Source organism: Hipposideros armiger, unplaced genomic scaffold (assembly GCF_001890085.2).
Source record: "Hipposideros armiger isolate ML-2016 unplaced genomic scaffold, ASM189008v1 scaffold_878, whole genome shotgun sequence".
NCBI classification, from domain to species: domain Eukaryota; kingdom Metazoa; phylum Chordata; class Mammalia; order Chiroptera; family Hipposideridae; genus Hipposideros; species Hipposideros armiger.
Window position 1 is genome coordinate 439,147 of NW_017732228.1, and position 14,868 is coordinate 454,014.

Below are 14,868 nucleotides of genomic sequence, written 5' to 3' on the forward strand. Positions count from 1 at the left end.
TCCCTGCACTTAAAGCAGTCCCTCACTCTCAGAAATGAGGCTGCTGCTCAGACATGAAAGGAGAGATGCTCCCCTTTCGTATAATGTGCAGGGTACCTCAGTCCTCTTGATGGTATTGCTCTGTATATGCACCTCATCAGCAGCATACCGTGCCGCACCCACACAGGAGTAGTTCTACAAAAGCTGGAACAATCTTCTTTTCTGTCCTGGACCCACAACCCACACAACATCTCATGCAATAAATATCAATTCAGTTATTAATGAAATGTATTGCCCATTTTGTAAAGTGGTGACTACAGTTGTTACCAGTTTTAAATCATTAGGGGAAAAAGAGTTATACAAAAGGAAATTATTAACTTACAAAATAATTCCCTTTAAAAAAAATCATACTTTCCCTTTTGTGGTTTTCTGTATCACGCAAATAAACTTTACCATAATTTACATATACCCATGAATATGATGCAGTCGGAAAGTTCTGAGCAACCACAATACTTAACCTGACCATGTGATTTTGTTTTCAAAATGAAAACACCTTTTTATTTTTCTGATTAAAGTAACTAGCATTGGAGTTGATCTAAGTTACTAAAAGATTTCCTAGAAAAGAAACAGGGTTTCTTTGCGTTCATAGACGTTTTAAATGTTGTTTTATGCACTATACAAGTAGTATATTTTTCAACATCGTTTTAGGATATATTTATATGTACATATTCTGTTCTTTAGTAATAATAACTGCTGGTTATTGAGTACAAACTGTGTGCCTGTGCATTTTATATTTACTGGCTCATTGATTCCTCTCAATAACCCAAGGAGGTAAACGTTGTAGGTGGTATGTTTGTGCCCCATATGAATTCTTATCATAAGGCCTCCACTTCACAAAAAGCTTTTTTTTTTTTTAAGATTTTTTTTATTGGGGGAATCGGGGAAGGGGAACAGACAAGTTGCTGTTCTTTTGTTCTTCAGTCTAGTTGTGGAGGACGTCGCTTCACTGGCCCATGTTGGTATTATCATTGCGCTCTTCCTGGGTGAGGCAGATGGGTCGCCGGCCACTGGACGGCCGCTCACAGCGGCTCTTGGCAGCTCATGCCGGCTGATGGCCGCTCACTCTGGCTGCTGGCCACCCACGGTAGCCCACTGCAGCTTCACTACAGCCTACGCTGTCGCCTGCAACTCACGGCAGCCCAGCTCCAGGTCGAGCTGTTGTTCACCATTTTAGCTGTAGAGGGCGCAGTGTCACTGGCCCATATGGGATCTGAACTGGCAGTCCTGCTGCTCAGAGCTCATGCTCCCAAGCCAACTCTTAACCAACGCGCCACTTGGCTGGCCCAAAAGGCTTTTAATTAGGTGGGCAAGATCATCTTCTCTGTGGATGTCAGGGAGCCTCCCTCTCCATAACTGCAGGGCTTGCACAATGGGCTCAGGAGCAAAGTCATGGTGGAAGGCATGGAGATCACATGTAGTCTCAAGAACACGAGCTTCCTCTTACCCGCACCACTGCCATGAGTCCAATTTGCAGCACAACAGCTCTCTGTTATGGTTCTATTAGACAGGAAGACCAGCCAGCTACCTGGTGACAGCTTTACTACATCAGACCCCTGTCATCATGAAAAGGATGAATCTATTTGTCTTCACTGGAGTGGACACTTATCCCGGATTGGTATTTGCTTTCCTTGAGTCTGCTAACATAAAAATTGTGAAGGTAATGAATGCCTTAAAACATCCCCAAAGTGTCCTGCTAACATTGTTTTACAGTGGAAGAAACAAGCAATGTGCTACTGTCATGAGATTCAATAGACTTATCATGTACCTCATTATTCAGAAGTCTTATATAATAGTGGTATGGCATGGGCTACCAAAGACATAATACTTTCAGAGATTGGGGTGCTTGTTGTATGTAGCATATGCTCTGAACCAAAGACCAATACGTGATTTGGTCTTTCCCATAGTCAAAATACACAGAGCTAAGAACCAGGAGATGGAAGTGGGCAAAATTATACCCAGGCACCCATTCACAACTTTTTTATTTTTTGCTTCCTAACCCCATGAATCTGTTTTCTGTTGGTTTAGAGGTTTTAGTTCCCATGGGAAGAATGCTTCTATTAGGAGACATATTGAAATGGAAGCCAATATAGCTGCTTAGTATGTTGTCTCCTTGTGTCATCAGGCAAATAAGAAAAAGGGGGAGTTGAGGGCCAGCCGAGTGGCTCGTTGGTTAAGAGTTGGCTTGGGAGCACAAGCTCTGAGCAGCAGGGCCCAGGTTCGGATCGCACATGGGCCAGTGATGCTGCGCCCTCTACAGCTAAGATGGTGAACAACAGCTCGACCTGGAGCTGGGCTGCCATGAGTCGCAGGCAATGGCATAGGCTGCAGCCCCTGCTGCAGCGGGCTGCCGTAAGTCACTGAGAGCAGCCGGCGGCCGGCATGAGCTGCCGCGAGCCGCCGTGAGCAGTCGTCCAATGGCCAGCGACCAATCTGCCTCAGTCGGGAAGAGTGCAATGATCACAATACCAACATGGGCCAGTGAAGCGACATCCTCCACAACTAGACTGAAGAACAAAAGGTCAGCAACTTGTCTGTTTCCCTTCCCCAATTCCCCAATGCTGTTCCCTCCCCCCAATTCCCCAATAAAATCTTTTAAAAAAGAAAAATAAAGAAAAAGCGGGAGTTGAAGTGTTGTCTGGGTTATTGAGCCCTCCTTCCTTTAAGGGAAGTAGGACTGCTGCTAGACAACATGGATAGGGAAGAATATGGCTCCCAAAAGCCCCTCCAAGAAAGTGTTACATAAAGGAAGAGGCTGCATGTGGATACTGGGCAATAATAGAATGGGCTATCGTGGACTTGGGTCATTTCTTGGGTTGCCCATTCCCAAACTTCATTCTATTTGTGAGGTTTTTTTAGTGAGAGAATCCTTTTTGGATGAAAGACCCTGCTTTCCACTATGGAAGTCTGAAACAGCATTCCCTCTTCCCACAGGGTATATAATCTGATTTAATCCAAGTCTTTGAATCTGGAGAGAGTGCCACAGAGATGTAGAGATGGTTAGAGATGATGCACAGAAATGGAGGCAGGTGTCCCCTAGAGGCAGTGCCTACAGTGGTTTATCAGCCAGACTGTGCTAGAGGTGGGTCCTGGATGGTGTTCCAGGTGCATGAACAGACTTGGGTTTTGCCCATTTTCCAAGCCTGGTTCTTCTGGAGACCACCTTTTAGTCAATTCCGTCTTAGCTTGTGTTATCCATGGTTGGTTCTGATGGATACAGAGGGGAAGCAAGCACAAACATGAATCCACTTTTTGTATTGTGATGCAGACCACACATATCTTTTTCCTCCCTTCCTAAGCACTAGATGTTTTGTGTACTTTAGTTTTGGATAGATAGGGGATAAAATAAATCCTGCTAAAATAAGGGTTAGAGCAGACAAGAAGCAAAACTTCAAGGCATGATGAAGAAAACTTATCAATAACAAGCAAACTGACATTAGTTAATATGTTTCTAGTTACAACTTGCACTCAAACTAAGCTAAAATACCTCAAGACAACAGCAGAAACAAATGGAGGCTAAAACACCTCAAGATAACACAGAAACAACAGAGAGACAAGCAAGAATTTATAGGCTAAGAACTGAATTGATTTTACCTCAATGGAAAATAGAACCAGACTTTGGTTTCCAGTTCTGCACTGAAGGAACTTGGGAGTTGCCACTCTGTTCTAACAACAAGTAAAAAGCTGAACAGACTGAAAAATCAACAATTCTTCTTAGATCCATAAGAGAGGGGAGAACACAGGGCAAACCACTACTTCTAAAGTTGGAGAGGCAGAACAGGCAAAGACAGGCTTACGGGAGCAGAGATGTAAGGCAGAAACCACCCTGGGAACCAGTGTTGGGGTAGGAAAACCTGCACTGTAATCAATGAATTTTTGGAGGCTCAATATGCACAAGTCTGAGAGTTAAAAATTCCAAAAGGACCCTGTCTTAGGGTGGCCCTAATATATTGTGAAATTTGCCTTTAGGAGCTCATCCAGATTCCCATAGTAAATAGGGGAAGATCCCCTCATGCTTCTGGCAGGGGAAGGGGAAAAGAACTATTGTGAAGTAGCCAGAACACTCTACTCTTCTTAACAAGGCCTGCCCTCAGGAGTAACTAGTTAACCTAAACCTTACCTGCTGAGGTAGTATCAGAACCTAACCTACCTACAGAAGGGAAATACCCAACTCCAGACCACTCTAGCCATCCTGCCCCAACCAAGAGGAGAGGAAAAAATTAAAAACACCTGTGAAGTTCACAGTGCAGAGGCACAGGCTCAGTAAAAGACTTACCTGATCATAGGTCTACAGAATGTTTTCCTTTTCCCCACACCTCACCACCACCACATTACTAAAGGCCTACTTATGAGCAGTTCCTTTGACTCAGTATATCACATCCAGCTATCAAGAAAATATTACAAGGCAAATCAAGAGGGGAAAAAAACACAATTTGAGGAGATGGGACAAGCATCAGAACCAGACATGGCAGATGTTGGAAATATCACACCAAGAATTGAAAATAACTATGATTAATAAGCTAAGGACTCTAATGGATAAAGTAGATAGAGTGCAAGAACAGATGGACAATGTGAGCAGGGAGATGGAAGTCTTAAGAAAGAACAAAAAAGAAATGCTAGAGATAAAAAGTACTCTAGCAGAAATAGAGTACCTTTGATGGGCTTATTGATAGACTAGACAAGGCTGAGGAAAGAATCTCTGAGTTTCAGGATATCCCAACAGAGTCCTTGGAAACTGAAAAGAAAAGACAACAAAGACTGGAAAAAACAGAGCAGAGTATCCAAGGGCTGTGGGACACAACCAAAGGTGTAACACATACATAATGGAATACCCGAAGGAGAAGCAAGAGAGAAAGGAACAGAAGACATATTTCAAATAGTAATGACTGAGAACGTCCCTCAAATTAATGTCAGACACCAAACCACAGATTCAGGAAGCTCAAGGAACACCAAGCAGGATAAATGCCAAAAACAAAAACAAAAAACCCACCCAAAAAACAAAAGAAAACCCTACACCTAGGCATATCATTTTTTATTATAGAAAGTCAAAGTAGAGAAAAAATCCTGAGGGGCCTGGCCGAGTGGCTCAGTTGGTTAAAAGCGCGAGCTCTGAGCAACAGGGTCGCCCGGTTCGATTCCCACGTGGGCCAGTGAGCTGCACCTGAGCTGAGCTGCCACTGAGCTGCCAACAGGTGGCAGGATGGCTCAGCTGGTGAGAGCATGTGCTCCTAACAGCAAGGTAGTTAGTTCGACTCCTGCATGGGATGGAGGGCTATGCCCACCCACAACTAAGATTGAACACGGCGCCTTTAGCTGAGCGGCCAGCAGCTGCCTACAGGCGGCGGGATGGTGACTGGACTTGGAGCTGAGCTAGCTGCACCCTCTACAACAAAGATTGAAGAACAACAACTTGGCTGTTCCCCCCTTCTCCAATTTCCCAACACTGTTCCCCTTCCCCAATTCTCCAATTAAAAAAAAAATCTTTAAAAAAAAAAAGAAAAAATCCTGAAAGAATGCAGAAGAAAAATATCTCATCACCTATAGAAGAAAAAATAAGAATTACATCCAACTTCTCCTCAGAAACCATACAAGCAAGGTGAGAGCGGAATGAAATATGTAAAGTATTGAGAGAGGAAAAAAACTTCCAAACTAGAATTCTGTACCCAGCAAAATGGAAACACATTTTTCTTTTTTTTTTAAATTTCTTTGCTCAAGAGTGTGAGCTCTGAGCAACAGCAGTTCGAGTCCCAGCCCGGGCTGAGCTGCCAACAGGTGGCAGGATGGCTCAGCTAAAAAAAAAAAAAGAAAAAAAAATTTCTTTGAAGAAAGTTCTTTTCTTCTTTTCCTTCTTCCACACTTGTGTTCTTCTCCTTTGCCTCATCGTAATCTTCTTTTCTCTCCATTGCCACTGTCATCATGCAAATACTTTTCTACTTTCTCTTCCATCTCCTCTCCCATTGCAAGATACTAGCTTCTTTGGCTAAAAGATCTTGGTAATGTTCATCACATTTAAGTGTGTGTATGTTTATATATTTATAAACACTTGTAAGTGTATATTTCCTGAAGAAGTGCAATTTACCTGATGTTGGGGAGGAGGGAGAAGTAGATAATCTTCCATTTCCCAAACAATGCTGCTTCTTTCTGGAACCATGAGAACAAAGACTATTAGAGGAATAACTCCCTTCCCATCTTTCCCCTAAAATGAGATAATGCATTGGATTTTTTAACCTCTGTATGTTCAGCAGAGAAAAAAGTTATAAAATGTTAAGTGGGGTTTAGAAATGCTAATATCCCACTTGATTGAAGATACTGTTTCCTTGGAGCCCATGATCAAAAGTAGGCTCAGGGAAGATGAATGATGACACCGAAGATGAAGGGAAAAGAAGATTGACTACGTGAGGGATAGGAGAAATCAAACGGGAGAGACACAGGAGATGCCAGAAAAATAAAAGGGAAACTTCTTCAACAGAACCTCCAATGGAAAAAGAAGCTGTTTAGAGAAACTGGCTTCTGAGGGAGTGATTATTTAATTTAGGAAGGCATAAAGGAGGCCAATTAAGATAAATGTTAGAGAGCAAGCAATATTCATTTCAGAAAATTTATTCAGGATGAATGAAAAGAGCAAGGGAAGGAAGCCTTGCTAAAGAGATGCTTAGTAAAATCCAGAGAAGTCTACAACACCAGATAGAGCTTTCCCTGGCTTCTGAGAGAGCAGTTTAATACTAAAACCTAAAGTTTATGTCTAATATTCAATATGAAGGCAGTGCTTCTGTGACTGCTCCAGAACACAGCAAACAAGCCAGGATAAGTTCAGGGTGCAACATCACTGAAGGCTAATCTTCATGTTACACTAAATCAAACTAATAATAAATTTATTTATAATGATAATAATAGCTTAATTCGTGAAATGCTGTGTAATTCATAAACTATTTTCAATCACATATTCGTATTTAATCTTCACACATTTCCTAGCAGGTTGGTATTGTTACCTTCACTTAGTAGTTCAGGAAGCTGCAGCACAGAGGCTTGAGACTTGCCCAGGATCTCCTAGCTCAGGAGTGCATGCAGGCTGTGCCTTGAGTAAAGGAAGAACTGTAGAGGAGAGACCTTGACAGAAACAAAAGGGACAGGCATGTCCCCAAGCAAGGGAATCTGGGGGAAATCTTTGCTCCTCTGGGTGATGCTCACAAAGGGGTCTCTGTTAGATGTGCCCTGGCTGGCTTCCTAACTTTGGGTGCCTTTGCTAATCTGGAAGATCTGTGAGACAGATAAATCCAAGATTTTGTTCTTTACAAATAAGAAATAGGAAGCAAGCACTTTGAAAGATTACCAAACCCTTTCTTTCACACAGCAAATTAGTGCTTTTGTGATGTCTTTCTTAATTCATTCCACAAGTCATGTGAGCATAAATCTTCCCCTCCCCATATCTGTGAATATTATTTCTTGTACAATTCCACAAAGAAACTGTACTTGTAATTGTATCCACATTAGCATCAGGGACTTACTGTGTTTCATTTTAAAGCATTTTTACAAATACGGAGTCTCAGTTATTTTTCACCACAACCTTGGGCGGTGGTCTATGTTCCCATAATGCAGGTGAGAAAACAGGCTGGTAGAAAGTCACCAGCCAAATACAGTCAGAAAGTGGGCTGAGCTAGAGCCTGAGACCAAAACTTCTCTCCAAATCTATGAAACTAAAGTGCATATTTGGAAAGGGACCTCAGTGGGTAGGTTAAGTGAGGGGGGCAGGGTGTGAGAAAAAAGAAAGACTATTTGCTTTACTTTAGGAATTTTTTTTCTTCATCCCCTTCTCAGGACTGATAACCCAGACAAGGGTAGGGATGAGAAGAAAGAGGATGCTGTTTTAAAGAATGCACTTCAGAAAAACTTCCAATATATTTTTATTAGTTTTACTTATTCAAAAAAAAAAGGGCAGGCTTCATGTTTGTTTTTTTTTTTTTTTTAGCTGAGCCATCCTGCCACCTGTTGGCAGCTCAGCTCGGGCCGGGACTCAAACAGCTGTTGCTCAGAGCTCAAACTCTTGAGTGAGCTCTTAACCAACTGAGCCACTCGGCCAGCCCTCAGGCTCCATGTTTTAAATTAGTATTTTCCAAAAAGATACTTTAAATCCAGTTCAATATTAATGGTCAAATCTTTGTAAATTGATAAAAGTACCTGATTATTGATTTATTTTCTAAAACAAAACAAGATAATACATCTAGTTGTCAGTTCAGTAAAACAACTGAAATCACTTAAGTGTTTTCTAAAACTATTGAAGTCGAATATTAAATAAATATTCTCTGATTGATATTGTCAAATACAGAATAAGTGTGTTGAGATCAGGGACATGGCTTCCATCTTTAACCAGACCTAAGCACCTAACTAGTGCTTACTATGTTTTATTCCATGGGGTTCCTCTAGTTTGTACTTTTGTAACAAGGCAAGAGGGAGAAATGTCAAGGTCTTTGGAGTTACAAGAGCTGCCTCACTCAATTCTGTTCTGTATTTTGCAAAAGGATAAATCTATGAATAAATGCTGGGGTTGAAGTTCCCATGCAAACAGCACTTTCCACAGAGGTTCTATTTTGAGAACAGATTTCAGTGTACAATCATATGCCAATAAGAAAATCATGTTTTTGTGTGTTTGTTTTGTTTGCTTGCAGGTATATTTAAATATCTTTTATTTTGCAAGATGGCAGCCAGATAGAGAGGTTGCTGAAATTCTCACTCACTGTTGTCACCCCAGTCCTCTGGATGGTGTGAAAGATTTTGTGAAAGGCAGATGTCTTTGGAGCTCAACATTAAACAAAGTGAGGGGGACTCATTGTGTCAAGGGTATTTTAATTGGCTGTCTGCATTGTGTGTGCTCATTAGATAATTGCCAATCTTCTCCTTCACCTTGTGTTACACAACCTGGCTACAGAGTTCAGTGTTTGGAAAAGAGATCACTAGGAGGGCTGGCTGCTGCTGTACTTTAGAAACCACCAGGGGAGAGAGATGGGGGCAAAACCCAGAGGGAGGAGTCGCCAGGGAAACAAAAGGCTCTGAGATATTGAGGAAAAGAAAGTCAGCAGAGTGGAGAGCCCCGGAGGGAGGAGGCACTGGAAGCTCCCTCAGAATTCAAGGTTCAGAGAAGACAATGAAGACGTGTATGTGGACAAATAGGTTGGGCAGACAGAGAAAGCTGTAACAGAAGCAGATAGGCACAGACAGCATACTGACAGGGGCGAGGAGGCTGGAGGGGTAATGGTCAGAGGAACCTGAGGGCTAGCCAGCTCTTTGTTCAGAGGGCTCCTGAGAAAACGAAGAACTGGGGTGTGGGGTGGTGGCCACCCCACTGTGGGAGGGAGGCACAGGCAAGCCAGAAGTGGTAAGCCTGGTCCACCAGAGACAGGGGCAGGCTTTTCAGGGGGAAATGACTCACCATCACAGTTCACCAGGACCAGAACAATCGTGGATGGGGACTTGGGAGGGAGGTGCTGGGCTTGGAGGCTAAGGTCATTGCAGCATGGCATTGCCTGGCAAAGGTACAAATGGGCCATGATTCGAAAGATATGGCTTAAATCAAAGAAAAACAAATACAGTATTATCAATGTTGGATTCTTCATCTTGCTCTGTTAAGGATTTTCTAAAAAGTAAATATATCTGAAATCCAATCCACCTTGTAAAGAAGTCACCAAATGTGTAATAGCAAAAAAAATGGGGGGGGGGTGTACCCAAATATTCATCAGTAAGGAAACAGTGAAACAAATCATGACACCAGACTAAGTCACACTGTGAAGCAGCTAAAAACAAGAGAGATTAGCACGTATACTGGAAGGTAAATCAGAACGAGAGTTTGAGTCCAGTGTCTATGCATGTATGTCTGAGAGGGGCGACATGTGGGACATGCACCCCAAATTGTGGATAGTGGTGATGGGCTGGGGTGGGGCAAAGGGAGTGAAAGGAGAAGAGGTGAGGAGGCGTTGTGATTTGTTCCTATTTTCATTGTTTATTTACTTGTTAAAAAAAAGAAAAAGTCACCAAAAGTTCTGATAAAGATGACATGGAAGGAGAAGCAGCAGAAACAGGAGTCACTTAGATTTGCAAGTCCCTCCACGAGAAGGGAATGAAGGAATCCAGAGTGTGGGAATAAGAAGTGACTGCTGAGCAGGGAGGGGACCTGCAATCACTCTGAGAAGGCTCTTCTTTTCATAGAGTAGATAAAAACTAGAAATAACATGTTGTAACTCATAATAACAATATGTTAGGTCTTGTCTGTAGAGCTCAAAACATGTACAACACTCACATCTCCTCTTACCCCTGTGCGTAAGGGCGATAGCTTGGTCCTTGGGAAAATTAAGGACTGCTGGTCAGTTCAATGGACCATTAGGAAGACCAGACCTAGAACTCTGAGTTAGACCCTACTTGAGTTCTGGAACAGGTAGCCTCATATTGTCTTAGAACTTGAGCTCTGAAAGCCACCTGTAAATGGAGCCAGTCCTGTCTAACGTCTGCTTATCTCGGCTTAAATGCCATTTCCTCAGAGCCACCATCCCTGACCCTCTCCAATCTCATTTACTGTGATCCTGCTTCTACTTACTCTTATTGAGCCCCATGTTCATCATTATAGCTGCATTTGGGCTTACTGCCTTCAGTCTTCATGCTCCATCAGGCTGCACACACCACCTGGGCAGGGGCCTGCCCGTCCCAACTGCTTGCAAACACATCCTCAACACAGGATCTCCAGAATGATTAAATGATGAAGCTAGCTGAGTCTTCCTGTGATTTATTCTATCCCAAACTGGCATTTGAAAGTTGATGTTCAGTCGTGGGGTTGCCAGGAAGGTGCTGGCTGCATTTCTTAAGCAGATCAGCAGCTGAATGCTTGAACCCACAGCCCAGGTGGCCCCAGTGGTATGTGTAATTCAGTTCCCTTGGCCTGGCATTTAGCTGTTTGGTGAGACAAATGTCAGCCTACACCCAAGACTCAGGGTGCTTTGCTGCAAGCCTGGGTGGTAGAAGCGGCACAAGGGCACACCCAGAGGGGATGGAGGAACACAGGTGACTGTATCTATCCACCAGCCAGGTGGCTTTGCCAGGCTCAGGGGAGCCTGAGAACAAATGAGGGGTGTTGCCCAGGAGGTTGAATGTAACCCCTACTCCCTCCCCTCCATCCCACCAGCAGCAGGCCCCGCCCTATGGGAATGACACCCTGAAAACCTCTCAGAGGCCAAGGGGAGTTTCCAGCTATTCCCATTTACCTCGAAGGAGGGTATTCCAAACTGCTCTTTGGGGGTGAGATTTTGCTGAGCTCCCCGCCCCCTCTGTCGAACCACCGAAATAAGGAGAAACAATGGCAGCAGCAGATGTTGCCCCGAGCTGCGCGGGCTGGATGATGCATCTCCCACTCCTGCTCCTGTGTGGGAAGAAGAGGCCGCCCAATGGGTGGAAGGGGTGGGTATAGACTAAATGGTACATGGCCTTAAAGATGCCCCAAATATTGTTGAGAAATTCCTATGTGTCAGAACTGGGCTCCCGATGCTGTCAGGAGCTCCTTTCTCCCACCTCCACCTTTTCAGGCCTGCTTCATAGCACCCTTGTAAAGATAAGCCTGCTGGAAGCCTGCACCTTGCTCTGGGCACAGGCTGTCCTTCACCTGTAGCCCAACCTGCACAGCACCATCTGGACCTCGCTTCCTTAGCCAGATAGGGTGATGCACTGACAACTCCCAAGGTTGGAGACTTCTGTATGTTAAGCCTGCACTGCCTCCATGAAACTTCACTCAAGTTTTGTTCCCTGGAGCCACACAGAAGTTCTGTCTGACAGCCTTTCCAGCATCCTGGATAGCCGATGGTTTGTTTTTACCCCTGAATTCACTTATCTCAAGACACAAGTAGAGAGAGTGACAAAGCCGGGGACCCTCAAGGGTTAGGGTGCCAACATTTTTGTGCCTCTGGCTGCTCAGCCAGAAACTTCCTTTGATTTAATGGATTTCAAATGAGAACCATCTTACCAGCCAAGTTAAGTCCAAGAGCGCCATGACCAATGGCCCCCGAAACTAGTGGGCAGGAGTGTTGGGAGGCCGAGATACAGTTCCTAGGATAGATGAGGAGGAAAGGCAGGTTTCTTGGGGACCTGGGAGAACCAGGCCACAGGGGTTCTCTAGGGAGGGGCCTGGGTGAGTGGACTATGCCCTGTCTGGATTGAATAGGAGGTGCCCCCATCCTCCTCACATACACAAATACCACCATCACCCCACTGTGGAAAATTTTTATTTTTTCTTGGTGGAATGGGAGAGCACTTTTCAGTTCCTGATGAAACTTCTGTGTCACAGCACTATTGGATAGTCGAGAACCAAGAATCACTTTTGTCTTCCTACAGGTGAGGAAAATAAGGTCACTTCTCAAGAAATGTACATATTTCTCAGAAAACATTGATACAGTGAAAGCAACAAGGCATAAAACCATAATCCAGGAACTACTGAACCAAATGATTCCAGAGCTTAAAGGTCAGTGAATGTGTGTCCCACAGGAGGAGAGTTTGCGACCCCAGACAGTCATTTCTAGATGACATTCTGACATTTTGCAATCTCCTGTTGGAGGGGACGAACCACACGTGGTGCCTAAGATTCAGGTCGCTTCCTCATTCCAGGCTGGTGTTGTTCTGACATTTCCAGACCCAGTAAGCTGCCTACAGCCCAATTGCATGATCTACTAGCTATTACCCACACTCTCCAGCCTCAGTTTACTCATTTGTATCCCAAAGCCTCAACAGATAATTTAATGCTTAAGCGAAATACTGTAAGCACGAATGCCCCCAATAGACCGTGGGAGCTAATCAATATTAGTTTTCCCTGTTCTTAAGGTTCCCTCAAAGAAACGTGGGGTTAGCGGAAGTCGGTACCTTCAGACTTCCTCACTGGCTCAGAGGCAAAGCCCCCTAACCTTTATCCTGACATTGGTGATGTCAGCTGCTTCTTCCTGAATGTTCACCTGCTTCTGGTATAAGAATGTACATAGATTAGCTCAACCTCCCAAGAGGTGGATATTAGTATCTCTATTTTTGAAACTAAGGAAACTGAGGCTCAGAAAGATGAAATAGCTTATCCAAGGTCGCAGAATTCGTCAACAGCAGAGCTGGGCTTGAGATTCTAAATCCCACGCTATTAACCCCGAGACAGTGCTACTCCCCTTCACCACCACTGCGGCAGAAATCTCAGAAAAATGGATGAAGCACACAGTTTTAGGGCAGCAAACCGAATCAACCTCAGAAGAACTTTGCCACACTGTTTCTGGGGAGTTCTGGCTGGCCACACTATGACCAAAGCAGTTCAGGGTGAAGGTCAGGGGCTAGCTGAAAATGGGAGACGGTGTCTTTGGCTGCGATTATGTCAGATACTGGGCTGAAATACTATAAGTGGTTAATGAGGGTGCAACTTCTTCCCTAGGAGAACGTGGGGGTGGGGTGGTGAAGGTGGTTAATTGAGAAGGAAGGGTGAGGGTGGCGGTGGGCAGGCACTTCCAAGCTTTCAGATCCGGTGCTGTTCTGTAAACAAGTGCAACCCTCAGCTCCCTGGAGGGCCTGAGGGGCAAATGTGCGCATCTCGGCCTCTTTCCCAGCAGCTGTTTGCTGGAGGACACAGCCCTGCCATCTCTGGCAGTCCTTCTCCAGGCTTCCCCAGCCCCCAGCTCAGGAAGTGGAGCTGCTGAGAATCTCTCCTCCAGCCTCACCTCCTGCCGAGAGTGTCCTCTGCTGAGAATTTCCTGGCCTAATTAAGCTGGGTAATGAGTAGCTAAGAGGGTGGGGATAAATGCCCTAGGCGGCTTAGAGCAGGACAGTTTATGACAGGGCCGTCTGCAGCTGGTGACACTCAGGAAAGTTATTTCTCAGAACCCTGGGAAGTTGCATTCTGTTGCCACAGCAGAGTGAACCCCAAGGTAAGCATAGGGAATACTGCTTCTTCAGGGGGCCTGGCTGGGGCTTCTGAAAGGGGAGAGGTGGGTGGTGCTGTGGGCCTGGGGGAAGGGCTGATCCAAGCTGCAGAACAGCCTGGAGCCACCCAGGCTAATGCCGTTGGCTTCTCCCTAGGCTGGGGTGTCCTTGGCGACCAGGTTTGACTCTCAGGGCTCAGGTTTCATGTTTCATTTGAATGATAGGACTGTGTAATGTAGGCAGTTTCCTAAGACCCTGTTCAGCTCAGAGTAAGGCAATCTGAGCTAGACACATCCTAACTCTCCTTTGGGCCTCTGTTAAGATGCTAAACATTGTGTGCTGGAAAATACCAGGCGCCCCAGCAGCCAAATATGGGCTGGGGGAGCGCCCAGACAGGAGCCCTGTGGGGAAGGGGAAGGTTAACACCAGGCCTGCCCTTCAGAGACACTCAAGGGCCAAAAGTTGACTGTTACCACCACAACCCCAGCCACAAGAACTCAAAACCAACCCCAATCACACAACCACAGCCTCCACACCCAGTCATTTTTTGCTTTTGCACCTGTATCTATTTTGTTCGTTTGTTTGTTTGTGTTTTGTGTTTTTCAAATATTTTTATTGGGGAATTGGGATGGGAATGGCCCTGGGGAATTAGGGGAAGGGGAACAGAGAAGTTGCTGTCCTTTTGTTCTTCAGTCTAGTTGTGGAGGACGTTGCTTCACTGGCCCAAGTTGGCACCATCATAGCACTCTTCCCGGGCAAGGCACATCAGTCGCCGGCTTCTGGACGGCCGCCCACAGAGGCTGCTTGCCGCTCACGCTGGCTGCTGGCTACACACGGTAGCCCATGGCAACCCACTGCAGCAGGGGCTGCAGCCTACGCCGTCGCTGGCAACTCACAGCAGCCCAGCTCCAGGTTGAG

The 14,868-nt window shown here is 45.0% G+C and overlaps 1 protein-coding gene across 6 annotated transcripts in view; it reads left to right on the forward strand.

Annotated features, from left to right (window-relative positions):
* Nucleotides 1-13,841: 13,841 nt before the first annotated feature.
* The window catches only part of ADA2 (adenosine deaminase 2), a 64,823-nt gene continuing 63,796 nt past the window's right edge, over nt 13,842-14,868 (forward strand). For 2 of the 6 annotated variants that reach the window (XM_019629985.1, XM_019629986.1), the window contains exon 1: nt 13,878-13,955. Coding sequence is in view for 1 of the 6 variants with exons in the window: in XM_019629992.1 (XP_019485537.1) it covers nt 13,860-13,955 (96 nt within the window). In the remaining 5 variants the exon portion in view is untranslated. Of the gene's footprint in view, nt 13,956-14,868 lie in introns of all 6 variants that reach the window. The other 4 variants (XM_019629992.1, XM_019629989.1, XM_019629987.1 and 1 more) reach the window with 4 other exon arrangements.